The 26555-nt window shown below is 43.5% G+C and overlaps 1 protein-coding gene across 3 annotated transcripts; it reads right to left on the bottom strand.

Annotated features, from left to right (window-relative positions):
- Positions 1 to 282: 282 nt before the first annotated feature.
- Nipa2 (NIPA magnesium transporter 2) lies at positions 283 to 23733 on the bottom strand. 3 transcript variants are annotated; one of them, XM_075953090.1, is made up of 7 exons: positions 23491 to 23733; positions 22730 to 22850; positions 11716 to 11944; positions 10305 to 10361; positions 5953 to 6043; positions 4131 to 4291; positions 283 to 2491 (listed from the first exon to the last, which is right to left on the bottom strand). In XM_075953090.1, exons 3-7 carry the CDS (start codon positions 11852 to 11854, stop codon positions 1860 to 1862), a joined length of 1080 nt encoding a protein of 359 aa, XP_075809205.1. In that variant the 5' UTR covers positions 11855 to 11944; positions 22730 to 22850; positions 23491 to 23733; the 3' UTR covers positions 283 to 1859. The 3 variants fall into 3 exon arrangements, with proteins under 3 accessions (XP_075809205.1, XP_075809204.1, XP_075809203.1); XM_075953089.1 differs by having other exon boundaries at positions 23297 to 23723; XM_075953088.1 differs by having other exon boundaries at positions 23362 to 23718.
- Positions 23734 to 26555: the final 2822 nt, after the last annotated feature.

The raw sequence follows: 26555 nt of genomic DNA, 5'->3' as shown, positions 1-26555 counted from the left end.
GAAGAATTTGGCCCATCCCTAACAACCCTAAACATTGCTTCTCAGTTGTGGGGGGAACTATCTCAATCAGCTTGAGTTGGTCCATGGGACCTGCCAAGTGGAAACCTAGAACCCAGTTTGGCTCTACTTTTGGAATAGAAATCGAGAATTGGGTACAGTGACGGGAACTGACATCCCAGCAGCTGCTTGCAGAGCTGAGGGATGAGGAGCCCTGGAGCCCAGGAGTTCAAGGACAACTTAAGGAACAAGGAACGTAACAACATCATTGGGCTGGGAAACACCAAAGTCCAAAAGCTTTGAGCTTTATTTTACATAGAAAATAAAACACAAGTACTATTCTGCTGTACTGTAAACCTGAGTTACATCTTTAACAAGCCTGATATCAAAAAGTTACCTAAAATATTTGATATGAAGTTGTGATGGCATCTGTACTCAGCCTATGAAAGTGTGGATTGTAAAAGTCAACGACTGTGTTACTAAGTGACAGCCCAAATAAAGTCAATGACTATATTACTAAGGGACAGCCCAAATAAAATGCTTGTGTACAAGATTACGTACGTATAAAGTATTTTACGTACAACACACTCATTCTCAATGAGGAAACTAACTCTTCATCCCCAAGGGAATGAACATTGGCTTTTTTACATGTGCAAAATAATACATAGATACAGTACATAAACAGACATACAGGATATCTGTGGAGGGAAAAACTATTAGCTCTGGGGCTGAAATTACATAGAAAGGCTGGAAATGTAGCTCAGTGTTAGAACATTTGTGTAGAATATACTGGGTCTTGTGACTGACACCCAGGATGGCCAAAACGGAGTTAGACAGGGTGGCAGCAGAGAAAGAAGAAGGCAAGAGCTCCTCAAAACGCCAATAATGAAACAAAGCTATCCCGCCCCCACCCCCCAAAGAGGATTTCACAAAACCAGCACTAAGCCACTATGCAGTTATGGGCAGGAATAGAAAAAAGCGGAGGCCCAAACTCCAGTTCTTCCTGTCAGTGGGGACAGCCTGGAGGGGACTGAGAAGTGGGCACGTCTGATGCTGGAGAGTGCTCTTTACATGGGTCTAGCTTTTTTTGTACTTGTTCTCGTTTTTCTATGAACATTATTCACAGCTTGTAAAAAACCAAAATGTGTAAGGTTTAAACTCTTAAGTAAACTAAAAGAGACCATATTTTACAAACATTTAAATCTAAGCATCTGGAATCAGAATAAGGACTTTGTTCCAACTTGTCATTTTAGCCAAGCACGGGTTTCTAAATTGAAGAGACCGCACAAGTCTTTGTCAACATCCCAGAGTTGTTAGGAGGCTGAAGGACACTACAGTCCACTGTGAGCACGACACGGAGCTCTGGTGGCTGCGGAGGCAGGCAGTGCCGACTTGACAGCATTGCGGTGCTTTCCACAGGAGGCTGGCAAACTTGCGTGGAAACCCCATGTGTGGGTGACGAATCATATTTATAATCCAAAAGCCTTAGTATTATGAGGGATTGATGGGATGGGGATCACAAATGTACATTTTCATGTTCATCACCAATGAAAAGATGAAGCATCATTTTATAGGCTTAACGTTATCATTAGTGCATTGGAGCTCTGGAGAACGGGTAAAAACGTGAAATGCTTTTACAACAATACAGTGTTATTAGAAATCAGCCATGTGCCGAGGTCATTTTAGTGAGCTACCATTCTTGAAATATAAGAAAAGTAATTTTCTTGATCCAAATTAGTGAAAACTAATTAAAAAAGATTGTCTTCCGAGAACATTATTTGAGGACAATTTTTTTTCCAGATACATTCTGATACTCAAAAATCACTATAACAGAATTATAGGTTAACTTTCCAATCTTATCCTTAAAAAGATGCCAGATTTCCATTTCTACGGGAGATGTTTTCACTAGTGTGTTCAATTCCACAGGGTAGGTCTTCTTCATTATTATTAAGAACTTCATACATACTAGAAAGACTGCCATTCATTGTCTTTTCATCTTTTCGAAAAGATACAGGCAGACTTGCTAGACTAAAGCTGACATCTTTAAAGGCATGCAACAAAAATATCCCCACGATGATAGTGAGGAAGCCACTCAAAGTCCCAATGACGTCATCAGCAGGCATATCTTGCCACTCTTTAAAAAGAATAGCTGAACAAGTCAGAACTGAAGTTGTAAAGAACACATAATATATCGGTGTCACAATGGAAGTGTTGAAAATGTCCAGGGCCCGGTTGAGATAATTAATCTGTGTGCTCACACAGACCACAAGGCTGAGCAGGAGGATCCAGGCCAGGGGGTGCTGCAGAACAGGCTTGCCGGCCAACAACTCTTTGATGGCGATGCCCAAACCCTTCACACAGGAGACTGAAAATGCTCCAATCACAGAGCAGATTGTTATATACACAAGAATGTTTGTCTGTCCGTGTCGAGGTCCCACCACAAAGATGAATATCAAGGCCACAATGACCACCAATGTTGCAAAGACCACGAAACCTAGAAGAAGCAAAAAAATAGTTTTATTAAATCAGAATGCACATAGAAAACAAATTCAATAGGAAAGGTATACATATCCAAGGACTAACTTCCCTACAAAACTGACTCCTATTTGACGAATTAATTTTGAAATGTACTTTTATGGAATTTGTAAGTTACTAATAACATATAACACCAAGGAAACAATTCTCAGACGGTGACTTCTCACCCAGGAAACAATTCTCAGACGGAAAAAATTAGCTTTCCCTTGTTCCTCCAGCAAAATGACACCTAACAGAACAAAAGTCCACACTGGAGCCCTGGGAGACGAGTGCGTGCCTAGCATGTGCAGGACCCTGAGTTTTATACCTCAGTTCCACTTTAAATACATGGTGTAAGACTAAAATATGCTTCACAGACTTAAAAACACAACACTAACATTTCTAAAGTAGTATCTTATGCCTACTTAACTATTCTAGAGCACAAGGCAGGGGAATGCTCATGACAACAGGGAAGGAGAAGCCGCTGGAGACTCGAGTTCAGGAAGTACCCTTGGCTAGTCAACATGTTCATCTGCAAAAATCAGGAGTTAGGAGTATTCCCGTCGAAAGAACAGTCATTAAGAGAACCTCAGCACTGCTGGGGTCCTGGTGGAGTGCGGAGGTGTGCGGCACAGCTGCCTGCAGTACAATCGTGGGCTGGGCAGCTCTCAGGCATCCGAGCTCCACTGCAGAGAGCACGCAAATGACCTTTTGCATTTTGAGATGGAAAGGAGGTGGGGGATGGGGACATATACCAATAGCCCTATCAGTCTGGAAGTGGAGGCAGAACCATTAGGAATTCATGATTGTTTTTGGCTATAGCAAACGTTAAAGCTGGCCTAAGCTACGTGAGACCTTGTGACAGAGAGAAGGAAAAAGGGGGGGGGGGGACACAAACCAAGGCTAAGAAAAGCCACTCTGCTTCAAACTCCATAAATAAAGGATATTTAAAGCAGACAGCAACAAGGAAATAAAGGCAGCAGGAGAAAAATTTTATGAGAACTATTTCTGAGTGTCAGAAAGTATAGGCTAGCTCAAAGAACGCAGCAAATCTGAGAAAACTGAACACTGAACGTGGTAGCACACGCCTTTAACCCTAGCACTTGGGAGGCAGAGGCAGGCGGGTATCTGGGAGTTTGAGACCATCATAGTGTATACAGAGTTCCAGACAAATCAGAGCTGAGACCCTGTCTCCGTCTCCCCCAGAAGGGCGGATTCCACATCTGAATGTGACTCAGTAGCAGACAACACTCACACCCACTGTGGAGGAGCATAAACGGGAGCCAGAACAGGACACCTGGTTCAAAGTCTACGCAGGCTTGAAGTAGAGCCAGACCATGCGTTCTAGGAGGAACTGATAATTTCACAGCAATAACTATCAGCTGAGGCAAATTCCAAGCCATACCAGAAAACTGGGTAAATGAGGCACACCTAAAACCCCAGGACTGGCCAGCCTGGCTGTAAAGTGAGAGCAGGTGGAAATAAAGAGGGAAAGAAGGAGTCACCATGATGGTTAACAACAGAGTTTTACTGTGAGAACAGTATAAAGCGATATACGACGCCAAAGCCAGGGAAACAAGTTCAAATGTTTTCAGGAACACACCTGCAGCTTTTCTTACCTGGATCACCTAACTTATGGGACATTTCATTTAAGGTCTCAATCTCCTCTTCCTTCGGGGCATGAATGACCATCACTGTAGAGCCTAGAATACTCAGCAAACACCCAATTTTCCCATGAAGATTAAGCCTTTCATTTAGGAAGTATGAAGACAGAATGGCACTGAAAGGAAGAATGAGAGGTTGAACAGTTAAATTAGCTTTTTCCCCCTCACTTTTAAAATTCAACAAACTTGCAATGCAGATTACTAAACTCAAAATACTTCCTGCTTTTAGACAAGGAAAATGTACGTTCAATCAGAAAACTGTAACAAGGACTTAAAGGTGGCTCTGCTAGAAAGCACTGGCCTCTTCACCTGGGTTTATGAGCGTCCAGCTAGTAGGATAAAAATGTGACCTCTGCCCCTACTTTGCACCTGGCTCCTTTGCTCAGTAAGTACTACTTCCTGCAATCCCCTTAGATTGAAGGAGCAAGTCTGATCAAAAAAAAAAAGAAAGAAAGAAAGAAAGAAACCACAGATAAGTCTGAACAGCCTCCCAAGCAAAAGCAACCCCTTCCAGCCACAGTAACAAGGCCCCTCTTAACCAGCTTGCCTGACCAGACTGAGACTGCTTGACTCCGGCTCACTCTCCTTGTATGAACTGGGAGCTTGTACCCCCCCACCCCCCTTGCCTTTCCAGCACAGTATACTGATCACAGTTTCTGGCTGGCCGTCTCTATGGCTTCTCTTGGACTGGCATTTTGGTATTAGCCACAAAATCTCGTCTAGGAGCACCAGAACCTTTGTCCTAGAACTGAACACAACAAATCGCCTGCTCCACATACACTGAAACTGCACCTGCCATCTGGTAAGACTCCACATGAAACATAAAGAGCTATAATTTACATATTAAAAATCTATATACAAACCAATGCTTCAAATTTACCAAACTTCAATCCTTTTAAAGTTATACTTATTTATCCCCTCCACCCCTGGCTCTCTTGCTGTGTGGCGCTAAGACAACTTGTCCAAGTAGGCTCTCTCCACAGTGTGGGTCCTGGGTATCAAACTCATCAAAGTTGGAAGCACGTGTTTTTTTGGTTTTTTTTTTTGTTTTGTTTTTTATTACCTGCTAAGCCATCTTGCCGGCCCTTATGTGCTGGTTTAATTGTGTATGATTTGCCTATAATACAGAGTCAGGAAACTGTGGACTCGGAACATTTAATTATTAGTTTGACTATAAATTACAAGTTTTTATAACTTAGTTTTACCAAAACCTAAAAAGAAAGTACAGGACAAATAAGAAAGATCACAGCATAATAAAAGAAAAATTAAGGATAAAAACAAAATAATTTCATTTTTATATATAATTTATTTAAAAAAGTAATAAAAAGTTCTCAACTTTCAACATAATAATAAAAATTCAGATTTCAGACAGGCTTAGCTATCTGGACTAATCATTACAATAACAAAACAGGACAAGTTTTAAGTTGGTCTTGCAAAGAAAGTACCTCAGGCCAGTCTGTAGAAACACCACCTCTCCTAAGACCTGATGTTACACAGGCGCTGATGGAGCCTGCCTGCCAGTGTGTGTGCACTGGATGGTAAAGGTGAGGCAAGGGGCACCTGGGATTTCCTAGAGCTGAAATCACGAACATGCTAGTCCTGAACAAAAGCCGAAACATAAAGTGATTTTGCCCCACTAACTATGAAAGTGGGCAACATTGCTACCAAGTATTAAGACGTCCTCAGTTTGTTCCAGTGCACTGACATATAATCAGAGAGCACTCTAGTGTTTTGCTGACGGACGGACCGTGTCTGCGTGTCAAATGGAGATGCTTACCTCACAAGGACACTGAGAGCGCCCAGTGGAGTCACCAGTGTGGCCGGAGCGAACGCATATGCAGCAAAGTTGGCCACTTCCCCAGCTCCCACTGAAGAGACGGACAAGAACACCGCTCAGACAGGCATACAGGCAGACTGCATGTGACTGCATTTCATGCTACCTACATATTATTAACTGTATTGTTCAATAACTTGCCAATATCTGGTATCTGACTCAAGAAACAAATCTATAGTTTTAATTCTAAAAATTGTAATTTATGCTTAAAGGTAATAAAGATATCTGTAGACTAGAATACCAAATATATTTAAGAGAAGCAGCTACTTTTACACAACGGAGTACTACATAGCAATAAGAATAATGACATCTTGAGATTTGCAGGCAAATGGATGGATCTAGAAAACATCATATTGAGTGAGGTAACCCAGACCCTGAAAGACAAATATCATATGTATTCACTCATAAGTGTCTTTAAGACATAAAAGCAAAGAAAAACCAGCCTACAATTCACAACCCCAGAAAACCTAGACAACAATGAGGACCCTAAGAGAGATATACATGGATCTACAAGGAAGGAGAAAAAGACAAGATCTCCTGGGTAAATTGGGAGCATAGAGGTCACGAGTGAAGGGAGAAGGAGAGAAGGGAGGAAAGGAGAGGAACAGAGAAAAATGTATACCTCAATAAAAACAATTAAAAAAAAAAACCCAGATAGATATAAAGGCAAATCTCAAGTTTTACTGGATCCTTCTTTCTAAAAACCAACATCAGAGATATGAAGGGCCTGAGGCCATGTTTTCACTAGAGAATTTCTGCTTCCTGCCAGGTGCACAGGGACTAGCAAGAAGTTGTCAAATGGTGAGTCAGTACATAGGAGACAGGGAGACAGCCTTCAGAGTTCAGCCAGAACACTCCGGGCAACCAAAGGCTGACCCTTGTTAGCACGACTCAGAAACCACCATCTCCTTAACTACTTCCTCTAGGGCAGCAGTTATTAGTCCGTGGGTCATGACCCCTTTGGGGTCACATGGCAGTTATTTACATAAGTTCATAACAGTAGCAAAATCACAGTTCTAAAGTAGCAATGAGAATAATTTTGTGGTTGGGGGGCCACAGCACGAGGAAGTGTACTATACAGGGTCAGGGCATTGGGAAGGCTGAGTCCGCTGCTCCAGGCGGCACCTCGAGAGCTTCTATCACATTCTGGACCAAAGGCTGGTCTCTACTATCACGTCAGCTCTTCAATTTCATTTCAAGGAGGCTTTTCTCTCAGCTTTGTAACTTGTTTTCAGTGAAAATGCTGACCCATCTGTCCAGTGCACGATACTACATGTTTCCATACTGCTTTCTGCTTGGCTGTCTTTTGCTGTAGAGGTGAGGAGATACCTTTTTTTTTTTCTTTTCTTTTTTGAGTTGTCTTATTTTAATTGCTTTTTTGAGACCAGTTCTCAGTATGTAACTGGGGCTGGCCTCATACTTTAATTTTCTTTTTATTTTATGTGCATGAGTGCTTGTCTGCAGGTGTACCTGTGTGCCCTGTGCATGCCTGGTTCCTGCAGAGGCCAGAGAGGGTATCAGATATCCTGAACTAGCTACAGACAGCTGTGAGCCACTGTGTGGTCTTCCGCAAGAGTAACAGCGCCTCTTAGCCAAAGCCATCTCTGTCCAGCCTCACGGGCTTGCTTTCTTACACAGCCCAGATTAGCTGCCCAGGTCAGGCCCTCTCATAGAAATCACTAAGACAAGGCTCCACAGACATGCCCACAGGCCAGTGTGATGGAGGTGGTTCCTCAACTGAGGTTCCCTCTTCCCAAGCGACTCTGGTTTGTGTCACACTGACAGAAACTAAGATAACATCCCCTTTTCTCCCTGAACAGAGTCTATTCTCTGGTTACACACCAGTGTAAAATGAGGAGGCAGGGGTGTGGTGTTTGTAATTTCAGTCCTCCTATATTGTGATCCTGTGTTTAAAAACAAAAATGTTGGTGTTTTTTTTAATTTTGTGGTTTTTTTTTTTTCCAAGACAGTTCTGGCTGTCCTGGAACTCACTTTGTATGTAGACCAGGCTGGCCTCGAATTCAGAGATTTGCCTGCCCCTGCCTCCTGAGTGCTGGGAGGCAGTCTCTTTCCTCCTCTATTCCTGAGGTCTAAATGTATCTAAGTCTATATTTTGAGTATCTGATATTTGGACTTCTACATAGTCTCATTTCCTAATGGCCTCCTGTAGTATTTAGTTTTACATAGACAGCAACTCCAAATTTTTTGGTCACCAGCCTGAATGACCTGGTACAAGTCCAGACCTGTCTAAGTAATTGCCAATTTCACATATCTGTTTAAATGTTTTATATAAACTTTTAACATTAATAGACTCAGACAAACTCCTGATCTCCTCCTACCTGGTCTGTTCAAGTCCTTCCTATCTCTTTAGCATCAGAACAGTCCTTTCTACCGCTGTGGCCAACAGTCTTCAATGTCCTTCATTTACACCATACATTTTGATCGATGAGAACATGTATACATCTTGTCAGTTCTACACTGAAAACATATACAGAATCCTTCTCACTATACTTCCTGGCACGACCCCGTCCGAGTTGTTACCTCCTTTAACCCCAGTATCCTGACGCAGTCTACACAGTAGGCCCGTGCGTCAACACAGCAGCCAGAGAATGACAGCACACCTTCTGCTCAGGATCTCCAATGGCTTCCCATCCAACATAGAGTAAAAGTCCTCTCCGTGAGCTAAGGAAGGCCCTCGTTTCTCTAAACTTATCTCCTGCTGCCCCCTGGCTCACACTCCTTACTGCTGACCTTTCTATAAAGCTTCCCGGGGTTTTAATGCTCTAGTGTTAGGGAGAAAAATCACTCTAATTATGCTGCTGGAAAAAGAAGTTTACTGACATGGCTTGTTGGCCCAGACGTTGGGAAATTTCAGGATCTTTTAAGAACTTGTATCAGATGTAAACCAAGGCTTGCAGTTTCTGAAGGCTAGAGCCATATTCCAAGGCGGCACACTGATATGACTGGCTGTTGTTCAGGGATCTTTCTAAAGATAGCTATTGAATGTCTTCACAACACAGCAACTGGTTTCCCCAAAACAAACAATCCAAGAAGGAAGGGGAGAGCTGCAACTCCATTTATGATGTGGCCTTAGAAGTCATACATCATGACTTTCTGGATTCTGTGATCGTACTGGGCCAGCACTAACTCCATCTAGGAGACGATTACCCAAAAGTGTGAATCCCAGGAGGTAAGAACAACTGGAGGCATCCCAGAGAGGGCTGCAGCATTCACAGGCAGTCGCAGGCCGCAGTGGAGTCTGCAGTTACTATTCCCTTCGTTTCAAAGGCCCTGTTTTCACATGGCCAGATCCCTCACATTCTCACTTGTCTACTACCCAAATACTATCCTTTCAGTAAGGTTTGTCCTCCGTGGTTTCCCACCTAAAAGTCGGTCTATTTGCTCTCCAGTTCATATCCCCCCACACACTGTTTAACCTATTATTCCTGCTTATTGTCTGCCCACTTTAAATGTAAGTTCCTGGTATGATTTTCTGTGTGTGTGGGGGGGGGTGCTTTTGTCCACTCTTACTAACTCTTTAGCATCAAGAACAATGTCTGGCATACAAGAGATATCAACAGAAAAGCACCTGCTGAATATTCTAGTCTCCAGTGTCTTACAGACAATTTCGTTCACATCTTCCAAAGACTAATTTTGTGTCTGAGTGTTTCACCTGAACATATGTATGCGTGTTACCATGGGCGTGCTTGGTGCCCACGGAGCTCAGAAAAAGTGTCCAGGATACCCTGGGACTGGAGTTACAGATGGTTGTGAACTACCATATGGGTGCTGGGAATAGAGCTCAGGTCCCCTACTAAAGCAACAACCACTGAGCCATCTTTCCATCCTCTTCACCAAAATAAACACGAACGGTCTTATTAAATAGACACCCCCTTTCCAATTTAGAATGAGAGCTAATAAAGGAGAAGAAGGAAAAGATCCTCTGGCTTCCATTTACCAGTTATTTTCTTCTTTTTTTGCAACACTGGGGAATCAAATCTAGGGTGTTTCACATATTAGGGAAGTGCTCTATCCCCCCCCCCCAGCACACACATACCTTTAACCTACTTATCCTGTGTTTTTAAAGGCAAAGCCATATACAAAAATATTTTAATCAAATTAGTATTTCTTAAGTTCTTATTCAAAATAAATAAGTATTAAGTGAGTTATTTTTACAGGCTTAAGTCTATTTTGAATTTAACTCATAAAAGCAAGCTCTAAGCTCTAAAATGTACTAATATGAAACACTTTAGCACATATTTATAATGTTTACTTGAAATGTTCTCTATACATACTTGATAGCAGTCCAGCCCACCACAACCATTCTTTAAGATATGCATGGCCACCTTGACCTGTGAATGAAGAGATAGTTCATTTCTTTAGCAGATTATCATTCTCTTGCAAAACCTCCGCAACTAGTAAGTCATCACAGATTTTAAATTGCCTATGAGATTTCTTTGTAATTATGATCATCTTAGAAAAGACATCTTCACAATGTTACCTCTTGAGTTAAAGGACAAACCTAAGCAGCTTTGATAAATAAGAAAAATGAACAAGCAAAAAGTAAAAAACCTGGGCAATGCGGTGCACACAGCAATCCCAGCACTTAAGTCTCAAGGGCTACAGCGTGAGTCCAGGAGAACCTGAACTAGAAAAAGAACCTTTCTGGAGGGAAGGGCTTACAGAAGTGGATCGACTTCAAAGCAGTTCGTCTACAAAGGGGAACGCTAGTTAGATGTCTGCAGACCCACTTGAGAGAGCACTAGGGTCACAAGAAGAATGAGAACTCCTCGTAATGTAGGCTGCCAATCTGCTTTTTCCTTGGTTTTCCCCTTGACCAAACTAAGTCAGGAAATAATTGGCACTTTGGCCACTGTCCATAAAAAACAAAGCGAATCAATTTTACAAGCCATACTTTAGGAATAGTAACAGGAGATGCCTTAAAACCAAGACTGAAGGACTACAGAAAAATGCTGATACTGTTATTTTCTCCCTTGACCATTAAGTCCTAAGAGACTTCTGTGTTGTTTCAACATTGCTGAATTAGATCTGGCATGGGAAGAAAAGTGGTCCCTGTGGCTGACAGTGGTGTAGTCTACTCATGAGGCCTGATATGCTCTAAAATACAGCACAGCCCAGATGTATGGTAAGCATTACTATCTCACTATTCTGGGAACAGCAGTGGATACCCATGGATTGAACTACGGTTCGCTCACACCAAGTATCCTCCAGAGTCTCATAACACATCAGCAGTTCGAGGGGAACACCTACACACCACTCAGGTCAGTAAGCAGAGGACTCCAGGCGGACAAGGCCATTTTCTCCTCTGTGCAATTTGAAATCACCAAGAAAAACATCTGAGGCAGAAGTCAGAAATTGTACTATCATGTATAAAATACCCCAGTTCTCAAAAAAGCCTGGTTCTACCCTAGACCCTATCCCTGCCGTGCAGACATGATGAAATCTAAACTCTGGAAACTAACTGGGCACTGGTTCTCTCCTATCGTCAGCACCTATACAAGTGAACAGTCAATTACTTTTGACAACTTACTTCTCATTACAAAACTGGCATCTGGTTATCTAATAAATATTCTGATATCAAGCAGTCCAAATGTTCCGATATCCTCACAAAGCATGCTTCTATATGCAAAGAACCAGGATGTGTAAGCGTTTATGCACTTCTGATAGCCTCGGGACATAACTTACCTGCTCTCATGGAGCCCTTTCTGGCAAGTCGCAGAAGGCCTTTTTTTTTCAAAATGAAACTCCCTCCAATGAAGATGCTGGAGGTCATAGCCAGTCCCAGACCAATATAAAAGTCATATTTTCCACGCCCCAGGCTCATTTCGTTTGCTCCTTAAGTTCCTGTGAGTGACATTGATCACGAGACAGAGAAGCTGCTTGTGCTGGAGGCAGGATGGTGCAGTCTTCAGATCTAAAAGATACGAGATGAAGTGAGACTTTTCACAGAATTATCATAGCACCTCGAACAATTCACATGTTTGCTTCATTTCTGTCCTCACCAAAATCTTTATTTACTGCCAATGACCAGAAACACATATACTATTACAAACTCAGGGCTAACCTAATTATGGTTCTTCTTCTTACGGCAAAGACTGGACTGTAATACAAACAAGTTTGGGTTAATTTTATAAACTCTAGCTTTGAATTGTTTTAACGATTTCCAACCTTAGCTGATATTCCATAATATAACTCTGCTGTTAGGAAAAGAACAAGAAAATCAAATGTAACAATACATAAATCTAGGTTATCAATATGCTTATCAACTTTTCAAACATCCTTATTGAAAAATTCATATAGAGAAATTAAAATTTTTCTCATGCATACATTGTTAAGAAATACACTTGGAGCCAGGTGGTGGTGGCGGCGCCTGCCTTTAATCCTTACAGCACTTGGGAGGCCGAGGCAGGTGGATCGAGGCCAGACAGGCTCCAAAGCTACAGAGTTCCTGTCTCAAAAAAAAAAAAAAAAGAAAAGAAACAACTTGGGGCAAGGTGTGGTAATACACACCCATAATTCTAGCACTCAGGACGCAGACTTGGGAGGAATTGGAGTTTGAGGCCCGCTTAAGCAACATAGGGAAACCCTAGAGGGGCAGGGGACGGGAAGCTCTATGGATACAGAAGGTATACGCTAATCTATTTACCCTCTCTGGAAACAGGCTGAGGAAGGGCAGTTCTCACAAGACATCTACCGGGACACAGAATGTGACTTCTGGTCTTTAGAGAACAGGAGACTCACTCCACAGCTTTCACAACAAGCACAGGTCTAAAACAGACAGTTCGTTCACTTTCCAAATGAGCGGACCCATGAACTTCACTAAGGTAAAAACTCAAGCTTACAAAGTAGAGGGGGAAATATACTTTCTTACAGATTTCTGTACCCCAGGTTGGGCTTGAAGTAGAAATATTCCTCCTCAGAAGACAAGGCTACAGACCAGTGCCTCCCTACTGGGCCCCATAGCGTCTCTGTTCAAATGTTATTTAGCAGACATATGCAGCTTCTCTGGCTAAGTAACCAGTGTCCAAACACACATCTAACACACACAAAGCTTTAGGCTTGATTCCCCAGCAACAAGAACATATGTACATACAAAACAGAAAGAGTAACTTTCAGTTTTCAATGGGGAGGCAGACACAGACATAGCACTACGGCAACAATAAGCATTACCATACTAGTTAGTAGACTCCAAACAAAGGGGAAAGACTAGAGGAGGTTCATTGTGACTGCTATACACTTCAAAGAGATACTTCTCATCTCACTGACGTGGAACATGGCTACCAGGCCTACTCCGGTAAATGGAGAGAAAATTACGGAGCAGGTTAGGTTGCCAGTTCTGCATAAGGACCTAAAGTCTCTCACACTTTGCTTGTTCCTCTGTACCCTGCCATCAATATATGTGATGGCTTATCTTGGTTGTCAACTTCACTGTATCTAGAATCAAGTAAATGCAACCTTCCAGGCTCTCCTATAAGAGATTTATTTCCTTGGTCAGACTACCTGAAGCAGGAAGTCCCACCCCCAATATGGGTGACATAAAGTGGCAGCCTAGATAAAAGACATGAAAGAAGAAACTGCTTTTGGCTGCCTGCCTTCACTCCTGGCAAGTTGGTGTATCTGGGTGCTGGCATTCCTTCTCTGATACTAGAACCAGCTGTGCTTTTTGTTCTCTTAGTATATTTTTAGCTAAAATATAACCGCATCACTTCTCTGAACTTCCACTGTTTCCCTCCAGCCCCTTCCATATCATTCTCCCTCTCAAACTGACAGGTCCTCTTGCAGAGGACCCAGGATTGGTGCCAAGCACTCACATGGTGGCTCACAACAATCAGGAACTCCAGCTCTAGGAGATCAGACACCCTCTTCTGACTCCCATGGGTACAGAGGCAATCAATGCAGTACACATATAAACAGGCAAAACACTCACCTACACACACACGCACACACACACACACACGCACACACACACACACACACACACACACACCAGTTATGTTCTTTTAGAGGATCCTGACTAATAAACCTTGTGAAGAGCACACCTCATAGAGCCCACTGGTCACAACACAGGGAAATTCACACAAAGTTATCACAGCTGACTCAGCTTGAAAGCATAATCATGCTGACTCCTATATGCCCCAAAGACAACCAAACGAAACACTTCAGCACACTTTGCACAATAAGTATAAAATTTCCAATATGGGAGCTGAGGGTATGGCTTAGCGACAAAGCCCTACATTTGATCCCCAGTAGTGCATAAAACCCACCAATATGATTTTTATTTATTTATTGTAATGCTTTTAGACTTTATTAACGTTTTGTTGTTTTTGGAGGCTCTTATTCTGTAGCCCAGGTTATCCTCACACCTGCATTAATGTTCCTGCCTTAGCATTTCAAATACTGGGATCACAAGGTATGAGTGAGCCACCACGCCCAGTTTTCATCTGCCTTCTGAAAAATAAAGGTTTGCATGTAGAAACTTAGACCATGCTAGTCTCAAATGCACAGAAATCCGTCTACCTCTGCCTCCTGCACCGCCACCACCACCTGGTTACATAAAAGATTTTATTTATTTATTTACTTATTTTGGTTTTTTGAGACAGGGTTTCTCTGTGGCTTTGGAGCCTGTCCTGGAACTAGCTCTTGTAGACCAGGCTGGTCTCGAACTCACAGAGATCCGCCTGCCTCTGCCTCCCGAGTGCTGGGATTAAAGGCGTGCGCCACAACACACCTTCAATGCTAAAAAGTTGCAGGATTCTCAGGGTAGGATTCACTGCCGAGTCCCAGAGGCAGAGCTGCCCCTACAGTCTAAGGTAACGCTCACGGCGTGGAGAGGAAACGGGTCAGACAGTGGTGTCAGTGTTGTCTACAAAGTGCTTCCAGGGCTTTCAAGATGAAAACATGAAGTCCCAGTGAGGAGTTCAGAGACTGTCAGACTCTAATCACAAGAGATACAGGTAAGGAAAGAAACAGCTAGACAAGCTAAGGCTCTGCTCTCTATACGCCCAAACACGTGTCACCCTACGTTTAAATGTAACTTCCTCATGCTCTACCTGACGGTAACCACCAGCTGCAGAAAGAAACACATGCAGGGAGGGAAGAAGCAGGACGTGTGGACAAGATGGAGAGAAGTTCCTACACTATCAGAACTTTTTAAAAAGGAATCTGCTTCCACTGTTTCCATCACATTCTGCACGCCTGGCTTACACCTAAACTCCCAGGCAAATGACTGGCCTTGGAAGTCCACAGCTGTCCGGCAGCTCCAAAGGATGCTTCCTGTTTCAAGATCAATACAGGTGAAGAGAGTGAAGTTAACTGATCCCAACAAATAGAGCTGCCTGTTCTGGAGCGGCTGTTAATAGAATAAACAGCCTCAGCATCCAGACCAGCATTGTGCTACAGAACCCAACTGAGAGCCCATAAGCTTGAGAACTGAAAAACATCCAAGTGAGCCAGAGAGTGAACACTGGCTAGACAGGGGTGACATGCAATGACCATGGTCACCTAACTACCCAACACTCCCGTCTCATAATGAGGTGGGAGGTGAAGACTCACAGCTGAGGTCGCCCTCTCATCTCCATACATGCACCAACAAATACGTTCACACGCCCCAGGTACACACCACACGTTTATAAGTACAAGCGACCAATAAATAGACAAAAAAAAAAAAAAGTTCAACATCCCTAGCCATCAGGAAAATGCAAATCAAAATTGAACCGAGCTTCCACTTCAATCCAGTCAGAATGGCTATCAAGAAAACAAGTGTGGGGGCGGGTGCAGGCAGTAGGAAAGCATATTACTGTAAACTAGTTCAGCCTATCTGTATCTGTATGAAAGTACGTCCAAAACTAAAGAGTACATATGATCTAACTACACTATTGATGGGCCTTTCCCTGAAGAAACTGCCAGAATGTCACAAAACTATCTTCATATACATGTTTACTACAGCACTGTTTACAAGTCAAAAAATACCAGCAGTGCATCTATGAAATAAACAGAGAAAATGTGTCATACACACACGGACTTCTACTTGGACACAGAGAACAAAATCACATCATTTGCAGGGAAAAGGATGGAGCTGTATGCATTGTTAAGCTAAATAAAGCAGTTTCATAAAGACCATAGTGGTATATTATTTGTATTTTGATAAATTAATCTTGCCTGAAGATCAGAGGCAAAGCTAAAGTCGCTAGAGGTCAGGCAATGGTGACACACACCTTTAATCCCAGGATTTAGGAGACAGAGTCAGAGAGATCTTTGAGTTCAAGGCTACCCAGGGCTACACAAGATCAATGCAAAAACAAATTCAGTTGATGGTGGCTCACACCTTTAATCCCAGTACTAGGGAGTCATACACCCTGAATCCCAGCACTAGAGGGAATATATAAAATGAGAGGAGAGAGGCTTAGTCAGCTTAGTCTACAGTCACCCAGCCTTGGTGGAGGTAAGACTTCTCTAGTGGCTTGGCTGCTTTGTTTTTCAGGTTGAACCCCAATATCTGACTCTGGGTTTTTATTATTTGTGCTACAAAAGACAAATATTTCATGTTTGCTCTCTTATGTGCAATAAAGATTTCACACACACATACATGTACACATGTATGCATGACAATTTTTTTTAAAGAGTACTACTTGGAGAAAAAAATGAAGACAGGGATTAGGGAGCAAAAGAGGGTAATAAGAGAAAAAAGACATATCATATTTTCTCCTATATGTGGAATCTGCATTTGTGTGTGATGAAGGCGAGGGGAGGAATACTGGGGGAGGAGGGATAGTTAAAGAAATAACAGAGAGCAAGAATATGAGTCCAGTAGAACACACTCATATGAAAATGTGTAATGAAACCTGTTACTGCACACACTAACAAAAGTTAGTAACAATAAAAATACGGCATGAAAGGAGAAGGGATTAGCTGAGAAGACCACTGCGAAGGTGAAGGAGACAAAAGAGGGAATGAGGGGTACAAAATAAAGTATATTACTGCATGGAGAAGTTACAATTAGGTTCATTATTTCATAAATCAATATGTACTTAGATCAAAATCATTGCAAGTTTGAGGTTAGCCTGGGATCGTGAGACCCTGTCTCAAAAGGAAGACGTTCTTCAGTGACTCACCACTGACTTGCAGGAAAGCTGCCCCAGGACCCTGCAGCTGCTGCCCTTAGTCACCACCCAGGCTCAGAGGAGTCAGCAGCAATGGACAACTCCAAGGAAACAGCATCTTTAGACATAACAAGGCTGATACTCACACGAACTCAGAGGCTGACAGCACACACAGACTTCAAGTTCACACCAGACAAAACCCCAGCATTGAGAAGGGGAGTACACACAATTTATAACTGGGACCCATTGGGAAAGGGAAAATGGAGGAACACTGGCTATACCAACCACGCCCCAGAAGTTAGCCAATGCAAAACAGACTCCATATTTTCTGGGTTGCATGACTCCATTCCACAGTGAGCCCAGTTCTCCCATGTCAGCCACTGTTCAAGAACATGCACGACCAGCTTGCACACTGACCAATCTAGCAGGGCATCTTCTCATTTGAGGTTCCCTCTTCTCGCTTGTACCAAGATGACATAAAACTGAAGAAAAATTAAAACAAACAGACACACTAATATTTGCTGCCTTGACATCTGCTATGGTAGGAAAACCTGGAACTGACTGCCACAAATTCCCCTCCAGACATACTCTGCGCTAAACTGTCTTTATCACAGTAACCGGGCCGTTTTGTGTATGCCATGTAGTGGGCTTCAGTACTATCAATCAGACAGCCACTCCTCCCACAGGAACTACAAGGTGCTCTCTAATGGAAGTCTGCCTCCGGCAGTTCTTCATGACCATCACGCCCACAAGGCTCTGCTATGCTGTGCAGTGTGCTCTTTCTCTGGTTGAGTACAGGAAACTAAGAAAATACTTTACATGCCTAGTGCCAGGGTCAATGCCCGCAACCAATACGGTGAAGAGATAATTAAAATAAGGCTTTTTTATTGTATGCATTTTAAGTCCAAATGAGATCATTCATTTTGATAGTTCAGTGGCTGGTGGCTGCCTAAGAATCGGAAGACAAGCCTCCCACTCCCCAACTGGTATATTTTCAGAAGTACACAAACTGAAAAAGCAACTTTAATTCTAGAAAGGGATTCATTTTATCCTAAGGTCAACAAAAGTTAATTGCTCCTATTTTATTATGCCTTCCTTATATATGAATTTCCTTCACATTTAGAGTTTCATGATGCTGTTTAAAATCTACTTTCCCTTTTCTTTGGACTTTTTCTTGTATACTAACCAAACATATGAAGTTAACGTTTTGGGGACAAGTTGACTCAATCATGTACACGTGGTTGAAAAAAATTCTCAATTACTATTCTGTCTTAAAAGACAGACTTTAAAAAATGTTTAGAGGATTATTTTCTGGTTCAGTGTTTTGCCTACATGAAAGCACACGCGTGTGTTGCTGCCGTCCTCGCAGAGGGTGTCAGGTCTCCTGGGACAGGAGCTACAGACGGCTGTGAGTGTGGGTCCTTGCAAGAGTAACAAGTGCTCTCCACCACCCCGTCAAGTCTTCAGCTCCCAGAAGATAAACTGTTCATCTGCAAACTCACTAAGTTCCTTACGGACAATTATTTTGGATATCTGTGGTGGTTACCCACAAAAGTACTCATTGTGGTAGCGCATTTGACTCAACAGGCTTTCTAGAATTAAGGTTGCTTTTTCAGTTTGTGTGAGCTTCTGGACATTCCAGTTGCGGGAGGAGTGGGAGGCTTGTCTTCAAATTCTAAGGCAACTACAAGCCACTGAACTATCAAAATAAATTATCTCATTTGGACTTAAGGTTTAATAATAGGGCATAGGTGTGATGCCCCAAAAGAAATGAGTGGCTTTGCTAATCCCTGGTCTGGTAGTACCCTGTTCCCACTCTCTGTAACTGACGGTCAACCACAGCTGAGAGCACAGGCCATAGACACATTTTTTTATAAGACAGGGCCAAGCTTACAGAGAGCTAAACAAGAAGACATAGAAGGCTTGGAAGAAGGCTCAGCAAATATGAGGACCCAAGTTCAATCCCAAACACCCATGTTTCAGAAAGCTGGGTATGGCCTCATCAGTTCCTATAACACCAGTCCTGGAAACAGGAGGGAGAAGGCTGAGAAATAGGATTGCTCAGGCTTGCTTGTTGCCAGCATAGCTACAGGTTCAGTGAGACAGCAATTGACGGAACAGAACACCCAATACCTTCGTTCTCAAGCCTCCATATGTGTACCCACACACACGGTACACACTGGTACATTTCAGGGCTGAGGAAGGCTCAACAGCCTGTGTGTATCTTGGGTAGAAAGGGAAAAGCAAACTTGCTAAATTTAACTTCACCTAGATTTCCAAGCAAAAGATGATAAGTCTATTTCTCAGAAGGCCTCAGGCAGAGTGGCCCCCAACTGTTACTACCATTTACATGGAAGATGGTTGAGCAAATACACTGAGCAGTTATTATATACCAGGCACTCGAGTTCAAAAGCCCCAGGAACCGTCGATCAAAGGTTCCCATGTTCAAGGATCACTCTCCAGAAAACAAGCCTCAATGTATGGCCCTGGCTGGCCTGGAACTAGATTTGTAAACCAGGCTGGCCTTGGACCCAAGGCTGGGATTAAAGTAGTACACCACCACACCTAGCCCGTGAGCTCCAATCTTGTTTTGATTTGAGAAAAAGTCTGTGTAGCTGAGGCTGTACTGAAAGTTGTACTGACCTCACACGCTACCTCCGCCTCCCAAAGGCTAAGATTAAAGGCATGCACCATCACGCCAGGCTAGATTCGATTCTTAAGCACATTTTAAACTTGTAATTTCCATCTTCCTGTAGATTTTAACAAACTTAAGATTTTCACAACTGATTCTACAAACTTAAAATGCAAACTTCCATTAAATACAAGTATGTCCGAAGTGAAATACACCTTGAGAAAGCTGACAAATTCAATCTGCATTCACCTACACCACAGAGAATATGTATCTTAAGGAGTGGGGGTGGGAAGCATGGTATATTTCTCATGTATTGTAATATATAAGAAAAGCCTATACCGATACTTCCTTTACAAAATGACAGACGAAGGCAGAGGCAGGCGGATCTGTGTGAGTTCGAGACCAGCCTGGTCTACAAGAGCTAGTTCCAGGACAGGCTCCAAAACCACAGAGAAACCCTGTCTCAAAAAACCAAAAAAAAAATAAAAATAAAAAAAGCAAAATGACAGACGAGAAACTCCATCACCAAAATGAGCAAACTTAAAAATTACACCAACTCAACTATATACAGACAGAGCTTTCAACTTGGCAATCTTTCCTGTTTCATTCCCACAAGGGCTTGAGGAGATATTTGGATGAGGCCAGGAGTGAGGCCGAGACAGCAGGTAGGAGAACCAGGTCTCCATTCAGATTCCATCCTTAGTTCCCAGGAGACGTCTCCTAGTCACAGCAGGGAACTGACAGCTGAAACCAGGTGTCAGTGACCTTCTCTATCCCACGCTATCCTCCCGCCGCTCTGACAATGCTGTCACTGTCCTCACCATCATCCAGAGTGGACAAAACAGGCATCCTACCTGGAGGACAGACAGGCCTGCCCTCTGCTCTGCACTTCCATTTCTCCTGGCCCTAGTCCAGTTTACACCATACAGTGCTGTCTACCGGGGTGGAAAACATCCTTGCCAATCTTATTCTCTGGCTTAGGAGAAAAACTTAGGAGTTAGGATGTAGTACATAAATAAAAATAAAAATCTTCGGATGATCACCCACTATTGATCAGTCTTAGTTCTGTAACCCAGGAACTAAAACCCTTCATGTGTCCCAGATCAACTCTTATATCTTACTTCCTAATAATACTGTATTTCACGTGCCTCGTGTTCTCTCCAAGGCTGGGTACTGTCAATCTAACCTACACCTACTTCTCTGTTTACTCACCCTGCCTCCATGGCAAAGGGCTCAGTCAAAAGGCACGCCTATAAGCAAGCACTAAGCACTGCTTGAATTCCAGAAGCCAAGAACTCCCTAGTCTTCAGACTGTACCACTCTGGACTTCTAACCTTTATCAATGCGACTTCTGTAGATCGTAACCTCCTTCACTGTGGCTCTCAAAAAAGAACTGGCTTCCCTAAAACATTTACTTAAGCAAAGCTGTTCTGAGTCCAGAATGAATTTACGAACAGGGAGTACAGTCAGGACAAAAACAGACCGGAGCTCTTGTCTTCAGGAACGGTCCCTCCCAGGCGGGGGCAGGGTGAAACACTGCACTGAGGAAAAGATAAAGCACACTGAAGGGGCCAAAGGGCTGAGGAGGAGGTCTGGAGGAGCAGACTTGAAAGGGATGGAAAAAAACAAACCAGCAATACAATAAAGCTCTGACATAAAAGAAGATACACTGTCCTCTGGGGAAAGAGAGAGACTAGGGTTGAGCCTACGTGAGCAGAGTTAGGTGGGATACCACAGAATAACTTAGGTGTCAGACCGTGTAAGAGCCCCTATAAGTCCGACATCAAACACACCTGCAATCCATTTATTTTGCCAGACCACAAGTTACTCTTACCTAGAGTCAATCACAGAACTTTATACAAGGGTTAACTTCAAATTTATCTACACAAGATCAACACAATTAAGTATATACAAAATGTTATATATAGCTGGGCATATTGCAATCTCAAATATATGCTTAGTTCTACAATACAGACGTGTGTAGTGCTCTTTGGTTTGTCAAGCAGGGACTTTTAAAACCTAGTACAATCTTTATCACCTCTAACTTTCATGCCACGCGTTAGCATCTTATTCCACACACCTGTCACTTTGCACCCTTTCACCTAGTTCTCTTAATTACCCCCCATCATCACTATGTCACTCTGCAGAGAAATTCTTCTACCACAACATACATCAGTAAAATAGTTCAGAGTTTAGGTGAAGGTTTCTATAGTTCCTATAGGAAAAAGAAAGGGTACTTTTCAGTCATGTGGGAATTATTCTTTTATCTTCAAAAACAAGTGGAACTCTTTTTCTTATCCCTAATAACACTTACTTGACACAATATTACAAGACAGCATCTACTTGCAATGGCATACAGCCATAGTGAAAGCATATCTCACAATGTAGGCTCTCAGGAGAGGCGGTCTACTACTCCTGACTGCTACATATCATCTTAAAACTTGAAAGAATTTTTGTTTCATTTAAATAAGACAGAAGAGTCTCCCCACCCAGTCCAGGCCGGCTTTCATCTTGAAATTAAATCCCCCTGTACCAGCCTCCTGAGTGCTCGAACTAGACTTGTGCCACCATATCCAATGCCTCTAAAACTTTCAGTAGTTCTAACGTCACATCTAGCTCTAATTTTTCTTGCGGGCATGCTAGCGTGTGTGTGTGTGTGTGTGTGTGTGTGTAAGGGGGGAGGGGTTCACATCTGTGGAAGACGTAGTATCCTTGGTCAATCCCCACCTTATTTTCCCAGACAGGACCTCTCAATGGACCCAGAGCTTACTGATTCAACAAGACTAGCTGGACAGGTGTGTGCTGCTAGACGCCGGGCTTTTTAGGAAGGCGATCACGGATAAGCACTCTGCCAATGGAGCGAACTCCTCAGTTCCTCGGCTAATAATTTTAAACCCAAACGAATGCGACAGAACCTTATCTCCAACCTGACTTAGCAACGCTGTTAGAAACTAAAGTTTTGACTTACATGTGAGCTTAATATGGTCTTTCTTTTTAAAAGCAGAGATGATCTGTTCATTCTCATTTTCCTGGAAATGCTATTCTTTATTCCCATTTAAAGTTCTTAACCATGGCCAAGTAGTTCCACCCTGGAAAGAAGAAAATATGAAAGTAGATGAAAGGGACTGAAAATTTCTAAATACTCTCCATGTGCTTTGCATTTAGCTTGTACTATAAAAAACACAGCTGACTGGAAGGTAAAGACCTCTGCTCTCGGACTTCCTCTTTTAACTTTAAAGTATGAAATGAGCATACGATACAGAATCTCAAGAAACAGAACAGAAGATGTAGTCCTAAATGTCTTGTTGACATTATAGTAAAGAAACGAAACTCCAAAGCCACAGAGAAACCCTGTCTCAAAAAACCAAAAAAAAAAAAGAAACAAAAGCGGCATAAACCCGCAACATTGCATCTCTGTAACATGAAAAGGGTCCATCGACCCTATTAAGTGCTACGGAATTAAAAACAAGCATAATCAATATGTCACCAAGCTGAAGCCGCCTTCTAAAAACTCCTGAAGGCAAATCAAACTAACCTAACAGAACTTATCGAGCATGCTCCAGCCAGACTTCCGCCGGACTAAACTGCAATCCGACTCACCACGGACTTCCTCACTGCGGATCGCTGGGGAAGCTGCATCCACCTCACAACACGCCAAAAGCAAAGTCGGCCCTGGGGCCTCTCTCCGCCCGCAGACGGCCCCGGAGCTGGCTCACAGGAAGTAGCTACCTTAGCGCTGTCGCAGGCCGGCGGGCGACCAGGGTGCCCGCTCACACACCCAGGCAGGCAGCTCGCTCCGGCGCGCACACGGCAACCGCCTCCGCCGTCGTCCCGCAGGAAGTCCGTGCATCCGGAACCGCAGCGAGCGCCGCCTCCTCCATGGGAGAGCCAAGAGCAGCCTACCTCGGACAGCCTTCGGCGGCACCGCCGCCAGCTCCACAGCCGCCGCCGAGCCCTGGGACGCAGCTTAGTGACGTCAGACGCGCGCGGAGGCGGGAACCGACTGGCGGGGCCCGGTGCTACGCTCTGCTCGGGCAGCGAGGTGGAGCCCTAGACTTCTGTCTTCCGAGACGTCTTTTGATCAAAATCGGAGCCCTGTGTGATCGTATTTAAAATACGATCTCCTAGGAGCGTTCACGTGGGGCCTTTGGGCCTGAGTGCGTCGGTTTGGCCGCAAAGGGCGCAAGTGGGCGGGACCAGGAAGGCAGATTTCCAGGGAAAGAGCGAGTGGTTGATTGGGTAAGGTTTGTGGTTTGGTAAAGCTTGTGATTTGGTAAGAGCCCGTTTTGCTACACTTAGACCAGAGTTCTTTTCCACGGGATGCGCAGGAAACGCACTCCTAAGCTTTCCTCGGCTGCTTCCAGATGGAAGAAATTCAGTTTTGAGGCCTAGAGGTGTGAAGGTCTCTTGAATCTGTTTACTCCCGGTTGTGACTGACCTCAAGAATCCGGGGCGTTGTGGGGAAGGAATCCTTGTAAAATGAACTGTATGTTCATTGAAACAGAGAAACAACAAACGTAGTTTTCCTGTTTGCTATTTTAACGCTTTGGGAGCCCGAACAGCTAACCTAAAAGCTTTTGCTCTGCTGTGAACTTGACAACCTTCACGCGACGGTCTTAGAGCTCGCTAGGAGGACTTAGTTTGCTTAATTCCTTGTTCAGGTAATTTCGAGATGAAGTATAAGGCAGAGAGTCCTGATAGGCTAGTTGGACTTTGATCCGGTCGATTAACGAAGAACGGCTCTAACCTTCACCTCTCCGAGTGTGCACACATTTGACAGTGACTGCATCCCTCTCTCCCTCATTCTGCCTCGGCACAGGACTGGTGTTGCCTGGAGAAAAATGCCAGATCTTAGAATGAACCTTGATAAGAAGCCCGGACTGGTGGGCAGAAGGGAACAATGTAGGACAAGATCAGGAACAGAGCTACGCCCCTGACTCCTGGCTAACTCACAATTGCAGGCAGGGGCAGGGTGGTCCGCAGCAGCTAAACTGCCCCACTGACCTTGAGACGTATAAGAAAGAATAAATGACGTCTCATTTGGCAGCAATGACTGACTGATAAAGATGCCAGCAGATACCTCCAAAGGGCAGTTTTTATCATGAAAATACTGGTTGGTTCATTTGAACGAGAGTGTGTGGGATCAGCACTGTAATTTAACCAAAATAAAGAATTGACTTCTGGCGCTTTTTCTGCCACTGTCCTAACCATCCCAGACACAGCTCTGCCTCAGCTGTCAGCTATCATCATGATTATCTTTAAACTACTTCCACATTCATTATCTGGTCTGCATCACACACAGTGGACTCGTGTTGTGTGCGCGTGCGCGCGCGTGTATGTGTGTGCTCACGTGTGTGCGCGTGCGTGCGTGTGTGCGAGTGTGTATGTGTGCATGCTCCCCGTATGTGTGTGTGCACGCGCGTGTGTATGCATGTGTATGTGTGTGCATGCATGCGCGTGTGTATGAATGTGGTCTGGGTGTCTACGCGCATGTGTCTGTACACGTGTATGTGTACGTGTGTGGGTTTGCCTACTTAGTATGTTGCCGGCTCCTTAAATGCCCAAGTCATTTTTTCCAATGCATAATGTTCCATATTCTTATATTTTGTGAGTGTTCAGGCAGTAATCATGGGATGCTTTTAAAGTTTTAACATCTTGTTTTTCTAGGCCCTTATAAGGCAGAGACAGCAGGATTGCTATGAGTTTAAGACTAGCCTGGGCTACCTCCACAGTTTAAGACTAGCCTGGGCTATCTCCACAGTTTAAGACTAGCCTGGGCTATCTCCACAGTTTAAGACTAGCCTGGGCTACTGTATAAGTCCTAGTCTCCGAAAGAAAAAAAAAAAAGACAAAAAAATTAGGCTGGCCTCGAACTCAGAGATGTGCCTGCCGCTGCCTCCAGAGTGCTGGACCGCCATGACTGGACCCTAAGTGTGGCTGATACAAGTTTTCTTGTGTACATCTTGGTTATATTGCTACAAAAGAGATCATCTTTTCCACAAGCAACACCTGTGCTGGAGTTGCCCTTCCTAAGTGGCTCACTTGGCGACATGGTTGGCAGAATTATGCCTGCTCAGCGATGTCCCTGTTACAGTTTTCACAGCCCATGATGTAACATGTTATGCAGATAAAGTTAAGCATCTTAAAATGGAAAATTGATTCAGAAGCTTTCTAGTAGGCCTAAGAGGATGGTGAAAATGGCAAGAGTCGGGTGGTGTGCCAAGGAAGGAAGGAGGCAAGAACAACAGAATGCAGACACACTGTAAAATCTGAAAAGGGCAAGGAGTGGGTAGTGTCAGAGCCTTTGAGAGGAAGTAGTCCTTCCAGCATACAACCAGAGCATAGTAACCAATCTATGTTACTATAAACCCCCAACTCCGTGGTAGTTGAGAAAAGTCATACTATTGCAAAGTGTGCGTGCACCTGTGTGCTTGAGTGCGTGTGTGTGTGTGTGTGTGTGTGTGTGTGTGTGTGTGTGTGTGTGAATTAGGGGGAAGAGAAGATGGCAAGATCCCCAGATATTTTAACTAAATATAAAAAAGATACAATGTTATGTATAGGCAACTTAATTACACCCTACCTCTGGTCCATCATGACACTTTTACTTAGAATGGTTGTATTTTTGTTACTTACTTGCCTTCTCGTCCATTAACATCGTCCAGTTCCACTCTGAGCCCTTTTTCATGTCCTTGGCTGGAAACCTCTCTGTTGGGGAATATTATTTTAACTGGGCAAAGATGTATTATACTTGTTTATGCTGCATTTGTTTAATGGTGTAAGGATGTCTGAAAAGA

The sequence above is a fragment of the Microtus pennsylvanicus genome, chromosome 18 (genome assembly GCF_037038515.1).
Source record: "Microtus pennsylvanicus isolate mMicPen1 chromosome 18, mMicPen1.hap1, whole genome shotgun sequence".
Classification (NCBI taxonomy): Eukaryota; Metazoa; Chordata; class Mammalia; order Rodentia; family Cricetidae; genus Microtus; species Microtus pennsylvanicus.
Note: the sequence above shows the minus strand (reverse complement) of the source record. Positions and strands in the feature narration are given on the sequence as shown.